Source organism: Archocentrus centrarchus, chromosome 1, assembly GCF_007364275.1.
Source record: "Archocentrus centrarchus isolate MPI-CPG fArcCen1 chromosome 1, fArcCen1, whole genome shotgun sequence".
In the NCBI taxonomy this organism is placed as follows: Eukaryota; Metazoa; Chordata; class Actinopteri; order Cichliformes; family Cichlidae; genus Archocentrus; species Archocentrus centrarchus.
Window position 1 is genome coordinate 12,229,808 of NC_044346.1, and position 21,066 is coordinate 12,250,873.

Sequence of the window (21,066 nt, forward strand, 5' to 3'; positions counted from 1 at the left end):
TTTATCAGCTGCACATCCATGACGTCAATCTCCTGTTCCACCACATCCCAAAGGTGCTCTGTTTGATTGAGATCTGGTGACTGTGGAGGCCATTTGAGTACAGTGAGCTCACAAGTCATGTTCAAGAAACCAGTTTGAGATGATCTGAGCTTTGTGGCATGGACAAGAATAATGTTATCCTTTGTGTTATCCTCATCAGAAGATGGGCACACTGTAAAGGCATGGATATGGTCAGCAACAGCAGTCAGGTACTGAGGGGCCTAAAGTGTACCAAGAAAATACACACCACTACCCCACACCACTAACCCCCTTAAAAAAAAAAAGAAAACAAAATTCTGACCCACCCATCTGAATGTTGCAGCAAAAAATTAGATTCATTAGACCAGACAACATCTTTCTATTCTTCTATTATCCAATTATGGTGAGTCTGTGTAAACTGTTTCCTGCTCTTAGCTGACAGGAATGGCACCCGTTGTGATCTTCTGCAGCTGCAAAATCTGCTTCGAGGTTTGACGTGTTGTGCATTCAGAGATGCTCTTGTGCATAACTTGGTTGCAACGAGTGGTTACCTGAGTCACTGTTGCCTTCCTATCAGCTCAACGCAGTCTGGCCATTCTCCTCTGACCTCTGACATCAACAAGGCAACTTCACCCAGAGAGCTGCTGTTCACTGGATACTTTCTCTTTTTCAGACCCTTCTCTGTAAACCCTACAGATGGTTGTGTGAGAAAATCCCAGCAGATCAGTGGTTTCTGAAATACTCAGACCAGCCCATCTAGCATCAACAACCATGCCATGTTTAAAGTCACTTAAATTACTGATATAATATAGTTTTAATATAGGTTTAAAATGGCTTTTTTTTTTCATGTAACTAATTTCCATCAACTTAAATTATGAGAGTGGTTCAAATGTCCTTTTAAACATTTTATTTCAGTTTTTATTGTTTTAGTGTAATGCATGACTTCAGGCTGTTTCAAATATGTCAAAAAATTCAACAGCTTCTATAGGATGTTCTTTATTAATGTTTGCATGTTTGGCTTCAAGGCAGTAAGGCTTAACTGTTGTTTTTTTTTTTTTTTTTATTATTATTATTTGTCACACTTAAGGCAGTAAACATTTGTGCAAAACTCATCATCAGTTTGACTTTCAAAAACTTTTCAAAGTGGGCTGTTTGAAATCCAAATGTGCAGAGACAGATTTAAAAAACATATGTTGGGGTTTTCTTTGGTGTGTTTTTAAATGAATGGACTTTGAAAATATGTTTTTTATTCTTTCTCATTTGATTTTTCCCCCTTTGTTCCTGTTTTTTTTTTTTTAAAGATATGTTCAATATATTCACATTTTTCTCCAAACAACATCAATTTGCAGTGATTTACACCTTTTTCCATCAAAAGATTACACAGACTGCAGAACTTTGAGTGCTTTGCTGGAGCTTTTCATGGCCTTGTCACAGTAAACAGCACATTTTAGGTCCTTTTTTTTGACATTGAATCAGTACAGGAAGATGAACCTAAATTAGTACCACTGGTCATGCAACACCTGACTTTCCTCTTCCATTTTATTGTAACCTGGGCTATAAAAATCGCTGGCCTCAGATTACTGTATAACTCTGTTTGGGGGCAGTGTAAATCCCTGGGATTTTTACATTTGCTCATCCCCAACCCATTCATTCCTTCCTACCGCACACAGCTCTTGGGATTAAACGGATTGAGAAGGGGGCAGGGAGTCCTGTGGGTGCTGGCTCTTTTAGCTCTTGCTTTGAGGATGATGGTCAGCTGCCGTTATGTAAGCCAAGTGGATTTCAAATGCATGGTTGGGCCACTCTCCTCTGTGATGCATCATTTCTTTGTGCTCCACTAACCGGGTAGCCCACGCACACTATGCAACACACATGCAAGCTGATGTATAGTAGCCTAAACTGTCCCTGCTTCTTACCCATTGCAGAATCCTTCACATTGTGAAGGACACCAGTGCCTACCAACACTTTTCATACGCTCACCTTGAAATTTGTTTGCAGACAGAACCTGATAACTTACGCATTTAACTGACACTCATATCAGTCAGACAATGCAGAAGAAACAGACACTCACTATATAACCTTGCCATATCATATTCATTGGATGCTTTTACAGGTAATGATGACTGTGTTCCACTGTGTGTGAAATCCCATTACCCAGGCAGATTTGTAGCAGAGCTGTCACACTGGCAAAAAATGGGAATAGAGGACAAAGAAAACAACATCATTTAAAGGCCAATGCAGCATCCTGGAACAAACTGGTCTGAGCAAAATGTTCATTTAAGAGTTTATTAGTCCCACCAGGCTAAGACTGCAGCAAATGATGTTATTGTTTATAGCCATTTATAACTGTAACATATGATGGCCAAAAGAAAGTAAAAGACCCCAATAAACCAGAACTGCAATAAAAATGAGCATCTGTAAGTACACTGAACACAGGGCTAATGTGAACACTCCATCAATATCAAATTTTATTTTGCATATGAATAATTTCTGATATTCCATGCATATAGTATAATGAGCTCACAATGTGGTGGAAACAGAGAGAGAGCGATAAAAAGAGAGAGAGAGATTGTTTTTACTAAAGAATATATTCCACCTAATGTAATGGATGGTGCTGTAGGTTATACTAACACAGCGGCAACCCACATTGCTCGCACTCAATTAGTGTTACATTGTCACAAATGAGGTTAATAAAATTGGTTAACTTCATTTACAAACTTGTTAGCATCTTTTCAACCAAGTTTTGTAGAAATGTTTTTTTTAAATGGCCTCAGAAAATTTAGTTTGTTTTTTTAAACTGGATCCTGATATAATGTATATTTACATGGCATTTCATATAAAATAAATACTTATATATTTAATGATACATTTATATCATCATTGTAAACATGAAAACAAAACAGACATCATATATTGTTTTGTACCACAGGGACTGCAGAGTCAAACGAAAGTGCTTGATAAAAGACAAAGTAATTATGCACCCCTGTTCTTGCTGTGATTGTTCAGAGATCAGATAGCACCGTATGAGTCCAGACAGAAGCTGTTTCAGGTTTATATTTGGTATTTTTCTCACTCAGCATTATTGTGTTTGTTCTTTATGCTCTCAGTAACAGCATATTGGTTTATGTCTCTGAGCTGTTTCAGACAGAGTCAACCTTGACCTGGTTATTGTTGGTCATGAGTGGTGACGGTTTACTCTTGAGCCTCTCCCCTGCATCATTGGAGCTGTCCTGGAAGAAGATGCGAGCTGTACACACTGACACTACAATACGCTTGTACTCGCGCCGGAAGTTCTGGTTCAGCACACCATATACAATGGCATTAAGGCAGCTGTTGAAGTAGGCCATGAAGTAGCTGGCCACGAACAACCACTCAGGGATGAGGGGAATCACTACCTCCGGTTTGATTGCTACAGCCAGTCCGATGAAGTTTAGTGGTGCCCAGCAGACAGCAAAGAGCACAAACACCACAAACATTGTAACAAAGTTTCTGACGTCATGCGGCGTCAGCTTAGGCCGATTGTCTGGCTTGACCCGCCTCCTTACCTGTATGACCAATATCCAAATGCGCAGGTAGCAGTAGGTGACAATCATGATGGGTAAAATGAAGTGGAAGAAAACCACAGCGATGGTGTACGCTGAGCTGGCCGACTGTACAAACGTGCAGGAATAAACTCGCGGGTCATACTGAAGCGAGCCCACAAACAAGTTGGGCACAATGGCAACAACAGTCAGCGCCCAAATTAACAACACATAGCAGACAGAGTTTTTGTCGCTGTACAGTTTATCATATTTGAGGCTGTGGCAGATGTAACAGTATCGGTTGATGGCGATGCCAGTGATGTTGAAGATGGAGCCAATGACACTGACACCCATGAGGAAACCGCTGATTTGGCAGTGGACGTAACCCAGGTTCCAGCCATTGTGGAAGATGGAGGTGAGGACCAGAGGGTATGGGTAGATGGCCACCACAAGGTCTGCCACTGCCAGGCTCACCACAAAGATGTTCCCTGTGGAAAAGACAAACAGGAGAGACATGAATGGACACATGAGTAACTGAGAACAGAGGCAGGACAGAGGAGACGCTGAATCACTACATCCACAGACTCCTAAATTATCCTTGCTTTAAGATACTGTATTTACATTTCCCCACCTTTCTGGGAGCCTCTTGTCTTATTGTGGCAAAAGACAAACAGTACAAAATAACTATGACCTTAAAGACAACATTAAAACCTCATCATTAAAAAAGTATTTGTGACGTCACCCCTGGTCTTTGGATTGGATCATTTAAGGCCTGGATGGAGCTTTGCTGCTCATTCCATCGTTCTCCTGAGTCAGAAACTATTAATTTGGGCAGGGAAGTGGAATTATGATTTTATTATTTCACATTACGAGCATAACTATCATGGGGAAGATCTTATATGTGATCATCTGAATCAAGATTCAAGGCTCCTCATTTCTCGCAGCATTAAAGGAAAGCAAAAACTTCCAAGTGGAAATGACAATCCTTTTGAAAATCATGCTCACTAAGATAGCAGGCCACAAAAAAAACAGATGTAATTAAATGTTTTAAAACAAAAGGGAAAAAATACTAACACAGTGCTTTAGAGACATCAATTTGTTTCTTGCAACTTCATTACTTAAGCAAGGCTAGATGTTGAGAGGGAATGCATCTGTAAATTTGGTATTGTATGTGTGTGCGTTTGTGTGGATGCATAAACACATTTGGTAGTTTTCCCTGGATGAGTTGGCATGTGTGAAGATCAGTGTACTTCAGTGTACATTGAGCTGTTACCTTTTGATGTTGGTGAATAATGAAAGAGAAGGAGGTCCCTTTGGCTAAATAATACATGTTTCTAATTGTCAGCAAGGAGTCCACAAAATGCATGTAAGGAAAACACAATCTAAAGTGTCTGCAGGCAACATCACCCACCAAAGGATCCATTCTGCCCCACTGGGTGGCTTTGCAGAGTGTCAAAACTGCAAAGAACGGGGGCATAATTTTACACTGTATGCTACATTTTTACATCAGGAAGAATTGTGTAAGTCACTACGAATGGATGTTGTCATATGAGTGGTTGTCTAAAATGTGTATTTGATCAGAAGCAGATGACTGAATCATTTTCATTACACAGCCATGGCCCTGCCATACCACACCAAAGTAAGGTGCTTAAATCAGAGAGGTTTACAATACAAGGAAGGGAAACATTTGGAGGTGTATATGGCCCACAAACTAAAATATGTTTGACACCCCTGATCAACAGATTGGGCAATAATCAAGGGCATGGAAGTGCATTCTTTGTCCCAGAACTGACGAGAAAATTATACAGTATGCCTTGTTAGAGAGCACCCTTTTGCACAATGACAGCTGACAGAGAATGACTGTAATTCTCAACTTCTTTCAAGTGATGAGCAAAAGAGACAAAAGAGTAAATATCTGATCGCACCCTGCAGAAACAGGCTCACTTGCGTGCGCAGGTACACACCTCTGCATTTTAGCTTTATTCATTATTGAATGCTCTATTGTGACCATGTTGGGGGACTGTAAGATGAAGCCACATGGCATTTCCCTGGATTTCACTTGTGAAATGTGTTCCACGTTTAGACGTAAGCACCACATTACAGAGCCTAATGACGAGCTTGGATTTGCAGATGTATCGACACCTTGTCACAAATGAAAAGATGGATTTCCTGCATGTCACATGGAAGCTAAGGTGCATCGTATATCACTGCAATTTCATTTTTTGCAATGACATTTGAGCAGCCAACAACAGACACACTCCCCCAACCTGTAGACAAACCTGTCAATCTCACCTAAGCATTACATGCACAATGGCACTCAGTGGCACTGTTATCTCCGATAAACCATGCCATTCTACTGCCAGGAATCACATGTGGCTATTAATTAAGTTTTGTCCTTTTGTATTTCTCATTGAGCTGCCCTCTATAAGGAATTAAGTGCACCTGCTGTTGTCACAAGATTCCATGGCTTCAAGAGATCAGTGCTATATGTGTGTGCATGCTTTTGTTCATCTATCTTTGTGAGGACCTTTTTTTAGGAAAGATTTTTTTCCAGAGGCACATGTAGAGACTTTCTCGTCCATGTGCAGCAACACGTGTGTGGAGCACAATATGCAAACAAACATGATTAAAACCCCGCTCCTTGTTGACATAAGTAATAAAAAAAAAACTCCAAGGAATATAATTACATTTTTTGACCTTGAGGTTGGAGCCAGGTTTAGCTAAGAAAATTAGATCTAGTGTCCTATAGTGGAAGTACCTGGCAAAATTGGTTGAAATCCAGATATCATCTTCCTGGTCAAAACTGGTTACGATATGGCGTCATGGGAATGGGAGGCAGAGCCTTCAGCTTTCAGGCCCCTCTTCTATGGAACCAGCTCCCAGTTTGGATTCAGGAGACAGACACCCTCTCTATTTTTAAGATTAGGCTTTAAATTTTCCTTTTTCTTAGTTACGCTGCAATAGTGTATCTTCTTCACCTACCCCTTTTCACTCTCTATGTATTTATACACTCTTCATTTGATCAGCATTAATCTCTGGCTCTCTTCCACAGCATGTCTATTGTCCTTCTCTCTCCCTCACCCCCAGTCGCAGTAAATGCCTGCCCCTCCCAGAGCCTGGTTCTGCCGGAGGTTCCTTCCTGTTAAAAGGGAGTTTTTCCTTCTCACTGTCACAAAGTGCTTGCTCATAGGGGGTTGTCTGATTGTTGTGGTTTTCTCTGTAGTATTAGGTATTATTAGGATCTTTATCTTACAATATAAAGCACTTTGAGTTGACTGTTGCTGTGATTTGGTGTTATATAAATAAAATTGAAGTGAACTGAACTTAATGCATCTGACTATTACATCTGTCTCTAAACCCTGTTTGGTATCATAAACCCAGGACTGGAACTGACTGAGCATGAAGTTGATTAGCTCAATAGAAAAAGACAGGTGTGAGGTTTGAGTAACCATTGAAATGTGGGTTTTTCTTCACATTCTTTCTGTTGAGAATGTTTTGTTTTTTTAGTGTTATTAATACATAGTAGAAAACCCAAACATTCTCTTGCTAAAAAGTCTAACATGGACTTCTAGGCAATGTTAAATAAGTACTTTGAACCAAGGTCTTGGTAATGCCCAGGACATCGGTTCAACTTTCATTTTGGAACTTATTTCAACAATAACTAAACTCAGCTGTTCAGCAGGCTCACATACATACACTGTGTTACCAAAAGTATTCACTCATCCATTCAAATCATTGAATTCAGGTGTTCCAATCACTTCCATGGCCACAGGTGTATAAAAATCAAGCACCTAGGCATGCAGACTGCTTCTACAAACATTTGTGAAAGAATGGGTCGCTCTCAGGAGCTGACATCATATTGAACCCAATGGATTAAGAATGGGATGTCACTCAAGTTCATATGGGTGTGAAGACAGATGAGCAAATACTTTTGGTAATATAGTGTATTTGTTAAACATATTAAGTTCATGAAATCATATTAGGAGCTAATCCCATGTCAGTATTGTGTTGAGAAGTTGTCATAAAAAGTTACAAATAAATTGAAATAGCTATCACAATTACAAATAGCTGTCAGGGTTTTGGCACAAGTAGCTAAACTGAATGAATTCTAATTCACCAGTCCTGCAAAAATCCTCAACTGGTGACGGTTAGAAGGCACCGTTTTTGTTGAAATTGACTTAGAAAAGTGTGGATTCACTCAGGTAATATTTTAAAGGCTCCAGTTTGTGTTGTTCTTGAACTATATATTGCATAGTGTTTCCATTATTTTATCTTCTTGTGTCGGTCAACAGCATTTCACCTTACAATTCAACCCCTAACCAATAAAAAAAAGACTGAAAAATGATCATACAAAACAAACAGCAATGTAACAGCATTGTGACCAATATACATCTTAGCAAACAATTTCTTCTTTACAGTTCACACATCCAGCACTCACTATTATTATTAACAAGGAGTCATGTTTATGTGATAATTATATGCCCAATATCCACTCTCCCTTTAGCCATGTTTCAGCCTCCACCCACTCCTCAGGGAAATATGTGCCTTTTTAGCAGCTTAATGCTCCACTGTGCTCACCAGCTGGCAGCTAACTTTATCTGTCTGCCTTTCAGTGCTGGTCAAAGCACAAATGGCACAGATTGCTAAATGTTTTCCTGTAGTAACTGGAAACAAAAGTAAACTAAAGTTACAGAATCAGAACAGAAAGATAAAAGAAGCTATAACAGAGACCGATGAGGCTGGGTTAAAAGTGACCACTTTACTAAAAAAGAAAAAAAAAACACTTGATCACCTCTTCATATATAGGTCTGTTGAGTACCACCTTAAAATATAAATGCATGAGTGTGTGTCACCTTGTAGTAATTGCACTGTGCGGACAATATCTAGTCACAGCTCATACTGGGACCTATTTGTGGACAAACAGATAAAATCACATTTTAATGATAAGATTAGGGAGTGGGATTTGGGGATGCTTAGCAGTGGACTTGGTGAGTGAGGTCTGAGCGTCCTACTAACTGACAAAAATGAGTTGGAGTGTGTGTGTGTGTGGAGAAAAGGGTGCAGCTAGTAAAACTGTGTACTACCAAATGAAAACATGTTCCACGCTCAGAGAAAGTGTCAAGACAACATGCTAAACATCAACTTTAAGGGCCTCCCTCTCTCTTCCATGGCTATCTTTACTGTAAGAACCCTGTTACAGGGTTTTAAAGTCAAGTCACTCAGTATTAACAGCCTTGACCTTGACAAGGTGAAATGCCTACAGGCAGGTGGCTCTTTTGGCTGTTGGACTCTCTCACTCACTGACTCTGTCACTGTGACTAGTCCTGTGATTGACGCATCACTCTGAGTTTTCATTTGGCTTGAGGAGAGATATGGCGTGGTGCTGTGTCTCTTTTCCATTTCTGCAATCCCACACTTTCAACCAATTTCTATTAGGACTTAGGCACAAGTGAAGCCCATCTGAGCATTTTTTTGCCAATGTAGCTTGCAATGAATTTTGGCACAGCCTGCTAAGCCGAGAAGATACACAGTTCATTTAATGTCTGCTTGACTCTTTCCACATTTTATGGTGTTGCAGCATAATCTCAGAAATGAATATGGTGATTTTTGAACTGTTTCCCAGACAGGGCATCCCATCTAAATTACTTTTTCAATAATCTAAGTCAATGCTAATTTTTGTAGTAATGACTCCCTCACCCTGAAACATCTGAATTTGGATTTTCTCCAATTTTTCGGAGCTGTTAGTCCAGTTCAGTCAGACTGAATGTGAAGGGTCTCTGAGCAGCTATACCGAGGTCTTTCAACAGATTTTCCAAAGGGATTTAAGAGCTGGCTTCTACTGGGTCATTCAAGGGCGGTCACTTTCCTGTCCTGAAGCCACTGCAGTGATATGAAAGAGCTGTGATTTGATTTCAGTTTAGCACAGGTGCAGTCACAGACATATTTATTTTTACAGCTCTTCTTTCTATTTGTTCTATTTAAGGTCCAGCTCTTATCTAATCACAAGTTTTTCCTCTTATCAGCTCAAATCATCCATCCTAGTTTACATTATTAATTCAAATAGGCCTAAAACTTTACACTAATTATAACCATGTACTAATCAGTATGTGTATTGTTTATCCTAATTAGCTACTAGTGCACTACAGTGTGCGCCACCACACAATGGTGAACTCTCTGGCAGACACCAACATAAACACTGGCCAAGTCAGAGGGAAGACCAATTACACGGTTATTGCCCATAATTTGGCATTAGCACTGAATTAAGTCTAAGCCAAGAACTCATCAACTTTTAATCAGCAGGACGTTGAATTCATAAGCATCGCTTCTCCTGAGTGAACTGGCTGTATATCCCTTCTGCTGTGGAACAGCACAACATAAGGCTTCATATTTGGGTGCATGTATCCTCATAAGTCTTCTGTCCCTCTGCACAGAAGAAAAAACTGCCGCCTACATGCTTCACAGAAGTGGTTCATTTGACTAGTGGTGAGTTCTATGTTTCCTCCGGGCTGTTTTTCCTTGCAGCTGGAAAGTTAATTTCTTGCACCAGGCCACTGTTTTGCTCTGAGAGTAAGGCTGTATTGTTTTTTTTTTTGCTTCATCTGGTCTTTCGCTGTACTCTGACAAGTTGTGCATCAAATGCTGCTGTTCACACGTGATATCTCAGCAAACTCTGAAGTTCTGTCAGTGGTCCTTGGACTCTGTTGCCTTATTGAGTCCCTTATTGTGCTGTGGTTTAACTTGCTGTGAAATATCAAATATATTAGTCAATAAATAACTGCTTTAAGAAAAAAAAGCATTGCTGAACACCTTAAAAATGTGCTAATACTAATGAAAAAGTTTAGTCAGGTTTAAAAACACTAAATCTTCAAGAGTATATGTCAGGATGAAAAACAGTAAGTTCCTGTTATTGACCTGGTTAACATGGCTACAGTAATAACCTTTTTAAGGTGAACAGTCAAAAGACAGATGAAATGGGTGACAATGTCCACCCAGGTCTCCTCCCTTAGCAGATTTTATTTTAGAAAGAACAGAACAACAGTTTTCTGTCAAAATATCATGAAACTAGTCATAAATGTTGTAAATGAAAATTCATGATTAAAGTAGTCAACTATGAATCATTTATGATTTTAATCAAATATCTGCACCCTTAATTCCAAAAATGTCCAGCTCATGCAGTGATTTCCATTACAGAGTCATGTTTTTGGTGCAGTGCTGCCTGATGGCCCGGAGATCATGGGCAACCAATATTGATTCTGAGATTTCTCCAGTCTCTAAAATTTTTGATAATATTATGCACTGTAGATTATGAGATATTCAAAGTCTTCACAATTTTACATTGAGGAACATTATTCTGAAACTGTTCCAAAATTTGTAGATGTAATTTTTTGCAGATTGGTCAACCCCTGCCCATCTTTATTTCTGAGAAACTCTGCCTCTCTAAGGTGCTCTTTTAATACCAATAATGTTATTGACCTGTTGCCAATTAACCTGATTAGTCGCAAAAGTTTCTTTTTACTACCACTGACTTGACCTGCCTTTTGTTCCCCTGTCCTGATGTTTTCTAGATTTGTTGCTGCCATCAAAATTCAAAATGCCAGTATTTTCCACTTTAAACATTTTATGTTTTCTGTGCTCTATTGTGAATATGAAATGTATTTAAGAAAATTGCAAATTCTGTTTTTATTTACATTTTACACACATTTAACATCTTCTTAATTAAAGTGACACCTCATTACAAAATCAGATGTAAGTATTTTTCCTCTGGTCTGAAGTCTTATTTATCCATATAAATAAAAACAGAATTTGCAATTTTGTAGTATTGTGTTATAGTTTTTATACTTATTTGTTTTTATGAAAGCACGAAGTACCGCCGCAATTTCCTAATGTTGTGAACCTGTTCACCCATATGGCAATAAAACCTTCAGATTCTGATTCTAAATTGTTTAGGTGGGAGTTTCTCAGTATTGATATCAGTTGTAGAGGTAACTGCCTTTTCCAGATCCAGAAGTTTCTTGCTTTGTGGTGTTTAAATTGACCAAAAATAACCAAAAAACAAAATATCTCTTTTTAAGAAAGAAAGAAAGAAAGAAAACTCCACTAACTGTGTTCTGAGTAACATGTAGGAAATATTACATTTCTATTGAACTACACCCACTACTCTGCTCAGGGAAGGAAGTGTGCATTTACCTGTGATGAGAAAATAATGCTTGTGACATTATGAAATAATGTAAAAGCAGTCCACCCTCAGCTGAGCTGTAATGTCAGCTAGTTAGCTGTGGACTGTAGACAACAGAAATAAAATATAATTTAATTAAACTGATTACAAGTTTTGTGGATGTCTTTGAGCAACTAGGTCCTAATTTTAGTGTCTGGCTTATTTTGAAAGTGATTGAGGGCCACAGGGCTTGATTATATTCAAGGCATTTCTACTGCAGATATAAACATCTCACACCAAACAATCTGGATGGAGAAAAAACACTGTAAATTTTATTTGGAGGTGAACTGGCACTTTAAACATGTCATACACTGTTGCCAGTGACAGTTATTGGCTAGCTTGTATTGAGGCAATAATTATGTTTCTGTTGCCGTACATGCTATGTCCCACTTATTTTCACCACTCAAGCTTTGAGCTTAAGCTTAATGCACAAGAATCCTTTTATTACCACAGATCACCTGTTTCACAAAAGTTACATAGACTTGCCTTGATCTGTTTCTGGTGATATCTGATAAAGAGTAAAGGTGGTGCTTGGTTTAATTTCAGGTGCTGTATGGAGTGTAGCACCTCCATCAGTAACTTTACCCCATTAACCCCATTAGATTTGGAGGCTCCTTATAAAATAATGTGTATGTGCTGAAAGTCAGCAGCAGGGGGAGTCAGTCTGAATGCAAGCTGAACATAATGTGCCATTCTGTACAAACTGCACTACTAATGTAGGCAATTCATGTATTTGTGATCTTACTGAGGTCAGAGTAAACATGCGGAGCAAAAAATATTGCAGAACTTTCTTTTTAATGTAGTACGTTAATATAGGAATATGAAAACAATTTATTATTAAAGAACATGTAAATGTTGATCCTGAGAACATGGGGCAGCACAATATGTGATGAATTTTTATTTTTGCTGAAAATTGAGTACAGTTTAATGCAACCTCACTTAGTTGTTAATAATGAGAAGATTCCAGTCGACACAAACTGAATACTTAGTAGAAATAAAATGCAATTATAAAACTGGCAAAAAGGGTATTAACCTCTTCATTTCACACTCACTGACCACAGTATTTCCACAGTGATACGAAACCTTATTTGTATCCATCCATCCATTTATTTTGGGCAGCGGTGGCAGCAGCCTAAGCAGAGAAAGCCAGACCTCCACCAAGGCCTTCCCAGGCGATCGCTCTTGCATGTCCTGGGTCTACCCAAGGACCTCCTCCCAGTAGAACTTGCCTGAAACACCTCACCCAGGACGCGCCCAGGAGGCACCCTTCTCAGATGCCCGAACCACCTCAACTGGCTCCTCTCGATGTGGCGCCTACTCTGAGCCTCTCAAATGCCTACACTCCTCACCTGATCTCTAAGGGAGAGGCCAGCCATCCTTTGGAGAAAGCTTATTTCTGTCACTTGTATTCGCAATCTCGTTCTTTCAGTCACTACCCAAGCTCCTGACCATAGGTGAGGGTAGGGTCATAGATCGATTGTTAAATTGACAGCTTCACTCTCTCTTCACCACAATGGACTGATGCGGGATCTGCATCACTGAAGCTGCAGATCCAATCTGTCTGTCAATTTCCTGCTCCCCTCTTCACTCACTTATTAAGACCTCGAGACACTTAAACTCCTCAACTTGGGGCAACAACTCATGCCTGACCCGCAGTGGGCAAGCCACCATTTTCTGGCTGAGGACCATGGCCTCAGACTTGTAGGTGCTAATTCTCATACCTGCTGCTTCACACTCGGCTGTGAACTGCTTCAGTGCAAGCTAGAGGCCACCACCGCAGAGATGAGATACTGAGGATACAAAGGCAGAAGCCTTCCACCACTTGGCTATGCCTAGAAATTCTGTCCATAAAAATTATGAACACAAATGGTGACAAATTGAAGCTCTGGCATACTCCAATATCCACCAGAAAAGAGTCCAATTTATTGTAGATAATAATAATAACTTAGATTTATATAGCACCTTTCAAGAAACCCAAGGATGCTGGACAAAAAAAAACTAACAAACTAGGAACTGAAGGACTTTTTGAACAGGTGATTTTTCAACAGTTTCTTAAACATGTCCAGTGATGGGGTATTGCAAAGCTGAGAAGGGAGAGAGTTCCAGAGAGTAGGGGCTGCCACACTGAAGACTCTGTCCCCAAAGGTATGGCAGACCCATGGCTGAGGACCGAAGTGTACGAGGCTCTTTGTATGGGTGCAAGAGGTCGGTAATGCAGACTAAGCTCTCGTTGAAGTTGTATAGGGACTGAATGGCCCGTAACAACAGGTCAGACACCCCATACTCGAATATGCTTGAAAGGATAAAGATCTGGTTCTAGAGAAGCTGCCTCTACAGAAGATGTGTAAGTGGGATTAAGGAGGTCCTCCTTCCCCTGTCTGACTATATCCTCAGTTGAAGTCAGCAGCAGAGCCCCGCTTTCCCCTCCTGAGCCGCCTGATATTTTGCCAGAATCGATCTGAAGCAGACCGAAAGTCTTTTTCCATGGCCTCACCAAACTCCTCCCACATCTGAGGTTTTGCTTCAGCCACCACTTGAGCCAGTACCTGTCAGCTGCCTCCAAAGTCCCACAGGCTAACCAAGCCAGATAGGACTCCTTCTTCAGCTTGAGTTTGAACATGGTGTTCATTAAGGACAAAGTGTGATTTGTACAGAAGTCCAATAACAGAACTTCACGTGGGTTCAGAGCAGGAAGGCTGTTCCTCCCCATCACACCCCTCCAAGTCTCATTGTCATTGCTCACATGTTTATTTGTAGTCTTACATAAATACATCTTGCCACTCTGAGATTTTTATGAACAAAAAAGGCTCCAGTTATATGTATCCCATTATGCACCACTATAACTTACACAGCAGGCAAAATGAGAAAAGGAAAGTAATTATTTAAAAGTATAATAATGACACAAATACCCATTTGACTTGCAGAGTCAGACTGGTATTAAAGAGTTTGTGCACTGCAGCAAACAAATGTAGATTATACACAGAGCTGGGGAGTAACAAAATAATTGTAACAGGCTGGAGAACTGTGTTTAGTCACAATTATAATTTTAATTCTCAGTACTTTTTATTATCCTGATTTAGTCTGAGATTTAAAAATGATTAGTGAAGAATAATTCAGTTGAGCACTTTTCTGAACTCTTGATTATTAGAAAACCCTTAGTCAAATTGCAGTTGACTGCAGACCAACTTGTTAGCATTGTAGACAGCTTTCTAATGACTATAGCTCTAAAAAAAAAAATCAACAAATAATAAGAAAAATTTGGGTCTTCATTTTACCAGAAAAAATGTCAGTACAGTAAATTCTGCATTTGGTATACTTGTGAATTTTTATACTAAATATGTGAGACAGTGTTTAAGTAAGGTGGCACAGTGGTGTGGTGGTGGTACTGTCTTCTCACAGTAAGAACATGGAGCATTTCTGTGTGGAGCTTTCATGTTCTTTGTGTGCCTGCGTGGGTTCTCTCCAGATACTCTGCCCCCCCCCCCCCCCCCCCCCCCATAGTCCAAAGACATGCATGTTAGGTTAACTGGTGATTCTAAATTAGGCATAATTGTGAAAGTGTGTGTGAATGGTTGTCTGCCTCTCTGTGTTACCCCTGCGACGGTCTGGTGACCTGTCAACAGTGTATCCCACTCCTTACCCTATGATAGCTAGGATAGGATCCAGACCCACCACAACCCTCAACTGCAGTTGATGGATGGATGGATGGATGGATGGATGGATGGATGGATGGATGGATGGAATGGAACTCAAAGTATGTAAAATACCTTACACACTTTGGGAAAAAAAGAAATGGATTATTGTGGTGCTCTGTCCTGGCAGAACTAGAGTGGCAGCTCCTGGGTGTGCACACAGAAATGTGACAAATTGTGCACAAAACAACAACTGTGACATTGGAAAATTACTCGAATTGCATTAATAATAACGCAAGAGGAAGAGATGTAGAAAAAAAGGGCAGAAACAGAGAGACAGAAAGGAGATGGAGGCATCCCTGTAAAGAAGCAGAGTAATTATGTCCCAGGGTCACTATTGGATTTGCGGATATTGTGTTTATGAATGAAGCTGCTGACAGGCGTGGATGATGAGGTTCCCAGCAGTTTTAATCCCCTCGCATCTCTTACAAAGCTATTTCAAGAGTCTAGGATTGTTACAAAAACACAAAAAACACAGCACATTAATGATAAAACATATAAGATAAAATAGTCAATAGTCTATCAATAGTCTTCTCCTGTGCTGTAATAAAATATTTGCTTTCAGCTGCAGTGAGAAAAGCAAAAAAAAAAGAAGCTCTTTTGACATGGTTTTAGGTAGAAGTGGTTTATTCCTACCCTGGTGTGGCAAAGGAAAGAAGGGATTTGCAAAGTGACCTCAAGTGCCCTCTCTGCTAGAGGAGTACCAAACAGAAAGAGCAGAGTGGAAAGTAGCGTGATGCACTGCCAACCTGATTTTTTGTTTTGCATCCAGCATCAGGGCTGTTTTTACAAAGCAGTAGCCTGAGGATTATTTTTAAATGTCAGAATAAAGTGTTAATCACTGCAGTTAACACTAACACACAGGCAGTGCAAGTTAAAAATTTCCTTAATGACCGTGGCAACACATTGTTCCTTGATTTTACTGCACCGTTTTTAATTTAAGGATATTTCCTGACTCGTGACGTTCAAGAATGTTTCGCTTAGCTTTCCCGCTGGGTAGAAAACTCCTTAGAGATACTCTCAAGTAAGTACACAATGTCCTTTGTCCAGAAAAAAACTAAAACAACAGAGCTTTTTACAGCAAGCACATTACACATATCAAGTAATTTATTATTTTTTGCTGTTTTTAAGGAAAAATTACTGAGCCCCCCCCCTCCTTTTCACCTGACTCAGGATGTCTGGTGGGTTTCAGCAGTGGAATGCAGCTTAAGTGATACTTTGACAACATCTCAGATCTAGTGAGAATTGGCCAATCATCTTAAAACCTCAAACACCTAACTAAGCAGTCTCAATCTCAAATTGCTGGGCCTCTTTCCCACAGCGACCACTGCAATTTTGAGGCTCATGTGTTGTGAAAATACCTGTCTGCCACACTTACTTTCTCTGTTCAGGGAGCAGAGATGACAAAACACCACGGGTGGTGTCACACTGGATGTCAGCCAGGGCCCCACAGCTGGTGGCCTGACACAGCCTGACAGGTCCACTCACGTCTTCCAGATAAAGCCTCCAAGACAAGTTGTCCAATGTCATGTTGTCAATCTGATTACATAGTCTTCATGTGTCATGAACTAGTGGCAAACCAGAATATTAAAAAAAAAAAATGAACCTGTTTGCCAGACCAGGCATGAAAATTAACTATATTTGCAACGCTTGTATCTGTGTGAACCAACACGCTGTCATCTTTAGTCACAGATATGCTAGTATTTATTATCCCACAACTATGATCCTGACAAATTTCAGGTCATTATGAACAAGATACTGTACTTGGAAAACCCCTTAGGAGCTGTAGATTGGGTGGACCATGTGGCCACAGCTCTTGTAGCTTCTGGTGCTGATAAGATTTACAGTATTCCAGCTGCTCCCTAGTGAGAAAGGCTCGAGTTTAGCAACAGCGTTTGGATACACCTTCTCATGCAATGTTTTTATTGTTTTTTTTTTTTCCTACATAGTAAATGAATCCTAAAGTCATCCGGACTATGAAGGAACACATAAGGAATCATGCAGTAAACTTTAAAGTGTAAAACAAACCAAAATATATTTTAGATTTTTCAAAGTAGGCACCTTTTGCTTTCATTACAGCTTTCCACTATCTTAGCATTCTCTCAATGAGCTTCGTGAGGTAATCACTTGAAATGGTTTTCCAACAGTCTCGAAGGAGTTCCCAGAGGTGCTAAGCAGATGTTGGTGCTTTGCCTTCACTCTGTGGTCCAACTCATCCCAAACATCTCCATTGGGTTTAGATCAGGTTATCATGGAAGCCAGGTCATCGGAGACAACACTCCATCGCCCTCTTTCTTGGTCATATAGCCCTTAGTATAATGATGGTCCCACTAAACACAAACCAGATGGGATGGCATGTTGCTGCAGAATGCTGTAGTAGCCATGCTGGTTGAGTGTGCCTTGGATTTTGAATAAATCGCCAACAGTGTGACCAGCAAAGCACCCCCATACCATCACACTTCCTCCTCCATACGTCACAGTGGGAACTACACATGTAGGAACCATCTGCTCACCTTTTCTGTGTCTTACAAAGACATGGTGTTTGGAACCAAAAATCTCAAATTTGGACTCATCAGACCAAAGGACAGATTTCCACTGGTCTAATGTCCATTCCTTGTGTTCCTTGGCCCAAGACATTCTCTTCCTGTTGTTGTTCTTCCTCAGAAGTGGCTTCTTTGCAACAATTCCACCATAAAGTCCAGATTCACAGATCAGATCAGATCAGATCTGATATCCGTTGATGTTGAGATGTGTGTGCTACTTGAACTCTGTGAAGCAATCAGGTGGGCTTTCATCACGGGTGCAGTTAACTTGTGGTTTCTGAGGCTGGTAACTGATGAACTTATCCTGTGCAACAGAGGTAACTTTTAGTCTTTTAAAGTTCTAATTCAAGAAATTAGCTCTTGACAGGCACAGCTGTTAACTGAAAGCTATTCCACGTGACTGCCTCATGAAGCTGACTGAGAAAATGCCAAGATGTGCAAAGTTATCATCTAAGCAAAAGGTGCTTACTATGAAGAATCGAAAATATAGAACAGATTCTGATGTGTTTAAAGTTTTCTTGTTTGCTAACTAATTCCATATGTATTTCTTCATAGTTTGGATGACTTTAGTATTAATCTACAATGCAGACAATTTAAAAATAATGAAAAATCATTGAATGAGATGGTGTGTCCAAACTTTTGACTGGTACTGTATATGAACACAATGCAGACAAATTATCTGGTGGAAAGTGATTTTTCAAACTGTTCTCACTTATCCCACCCACAAAAAACCTTTTAGGCCACCCCATCCACCCCCCATTGTACCTCAGTATTCCAGAGGTGATTTGAGTTTAATGGAGTAGCTAATCTACAGTGCAGACAATTTTTAAATAATGAAAAACCACTGAATGAGATGGTGTGTGCAAACTTTTAACCAGTACTTCAAACTGTGGTGGGATACCAGTGACTATAGACCTGAGCTTTGCTGAAGATGCCGCTAGCCCCACTTGGCGAAGGGCAAGCAATTTATAAGACCAAGTTAGCTATTTAGAGACTAACAGGTCCATAAATTTGTAATCAAACTGCTTTTATTAGAATCCTACTTTATTTAGATTGTTAGCTACAAAGGAAGAAAATAAAACAGGCTACATTTCATCATGTGTCAGAAATATCAACAACACTCAAAAACATGCAACATGAATGGTTGTTAACATAACTTGAATACTAATGTTTATGGCTTAGTGTTGGGGAACTGGACGTTTTATTATCTGTGGTATTGACTTGAACTTCTAAAAAGCATGCAGTAACAGGAACTGGCAGTTGGACTGGTCAATTTTGTTTATGTTGTTCTATAATGCTCAATAGCATGTTAAGGTGGTGGCTCATTTCCTTTTGGTGGGTTGAGATGTTGTAGGTACCCTGGTCAAAAATGATTGGTCAATAAAACATGAACTATAAACAGAACCCAGAATGCTTCTAAAAATCTTATCCAGTGCCTAGAGAGTCTGCATATGCAGGTAGGATTCTAGAGGCTATAAACATGCAGACTAGAGCTGTGCCATATAATAGTGTCCACAACAACACCAGTATAAATTTTTACATGACAAAAGTGTCTTGCAATATCAAGGACATAGCAACGCTATGCATTCACATTCCCTAGCACGTACAATGACAGAAGCCCAAACATGTCTGCAAGGGAGAGCACTGTATCAGGGCCCCATTATACCCGCCGTGTGTTGCCTGGCGAACAGGACCACACAACAAAGTTGACGTCAAATTAATGTCACATCCCCTGTTGCAAGCCACCGTTTCTGTAGAAGAAGAAGAAGAAGAAGAAGAAACAGCCTTTATTGTCCCACAGAGGGGAAATTTGGGTGTAACAGCAGCCGCAGTTATTATAAATATAAATAAAGATTAAATAATTTACACTATTAAGAAAAGAATATATATAAAATCAACAAACAAGATTAACCTTAATACTACTAATAATAACACTATATACAATGTACATGATGTGCCTGTGTGTTGAACCTTAACAGGCCGGACTATTTACAGTATATTATATATTATCCTACATTGTGTAGGCTATTGTGGTTTTTGTTGGGAGCAGTGATGGTTATAAAGTCTTACAGCTGCTGGGAGGAAGGATCTGCGGTAACGCTCCTTTGTGCATTTAGGATGCAGCAGTCTGTCACTGAAGGAGCTCTCCAGCTCAGCAACAGTTTCATGCATGGGATGGGAGACCTTGTAGGTCATGCATCTCTCGATTTTTGCAGCCTGGCATGTTGTGCTGCTGCCACCACAGTTGGGTTTGAGACACAAGTGTCCAATCATGTCTCCAACCCAGGGCAGAAGCTCAGAGATTCACAGATTATACAGAGGGAGATGTTGCAACAGATTTCACTTTGAAAAAAAAAAACCCTTCTGGAAGCAAAATTCTTTCTTTGCTTCCAGTTTTAACTTCTCCTCCTATATCAGCACTGATGTGGAGGTATTGTCTGAGTTGCGACACCTATCGTTTAGGAGAATACTGCAGCGGTTATCAATGGTGTAGCGGTAAGAATAAATGTATGTGGATATGTGATGATGTTACCAGCGGAGCGCAATGTGATCAAAATGACGGGTATATTTGGGCCTTCAGCCTCTGATCATGATTTAGTACCTAAAAAAGGGAGCTCCTTCAATAGTCTGGCTGTGGTTTGGCTACAAGAGGTCAGACCACCACCAAAAGGCAACACTTTGCCAAATATTCATGGAAAACCTGTTCCTCCTGAAGGTGGAAACCAACAAATCCTGTTTCACCATTTGAGGACACAGTCCAGAAATGAAGAAATGACTCAATTGAGCTTTGCTGGAACACTTGCAAGTTGCTCTCCACATGAAAAGAAGAGCAAACAGCACATGGAAATTACTGATGCAGTAACACAGTCAAAACGTAGGGCTGTGAGTAACTGGTTAAAAAAAAGTAGAAAATATTTTTCAATTTTATTATGTGACAGTATTGTTAGAGGTTAAGTTACTTTACTTATTGTTACTGTTAGTGTTAAGCAGTTATGCTCCAGGGAAAACACTACCTAGGCTACTTTTGTGGTTACATTTGACTAATGCTGTGACACTGGATGTAATGCTGAGCTACT

The 21,066-nt window shown here is 39.9% G+C and overlaps 1 protein-coding gene across 1 annotated transcript in view; it reads right to left on the minus strand.

The window, feature by feature from the left end:
* Positions 1-2,290: 2,290 nt before the first annotated feature.
* Positions 2,291-21,066, minus strand: part of mtnr1aa (melatonin receptor 1A a) — a 41,899-nt gene continuing 23,123 nt past the window's right edge. Inside the window, exon 2 of the mRNA XM_030742770.1 lies at positions 2,291-4,027. Coding sequence (XP_030598630.1) covers positions 3,159-4,027 — 869 coding nt within the window. The 3' untranslated portion in view covers positions 2,291-3,158. The remainder of the gene's footprint in view (positions 4,028-21,066) is intronic.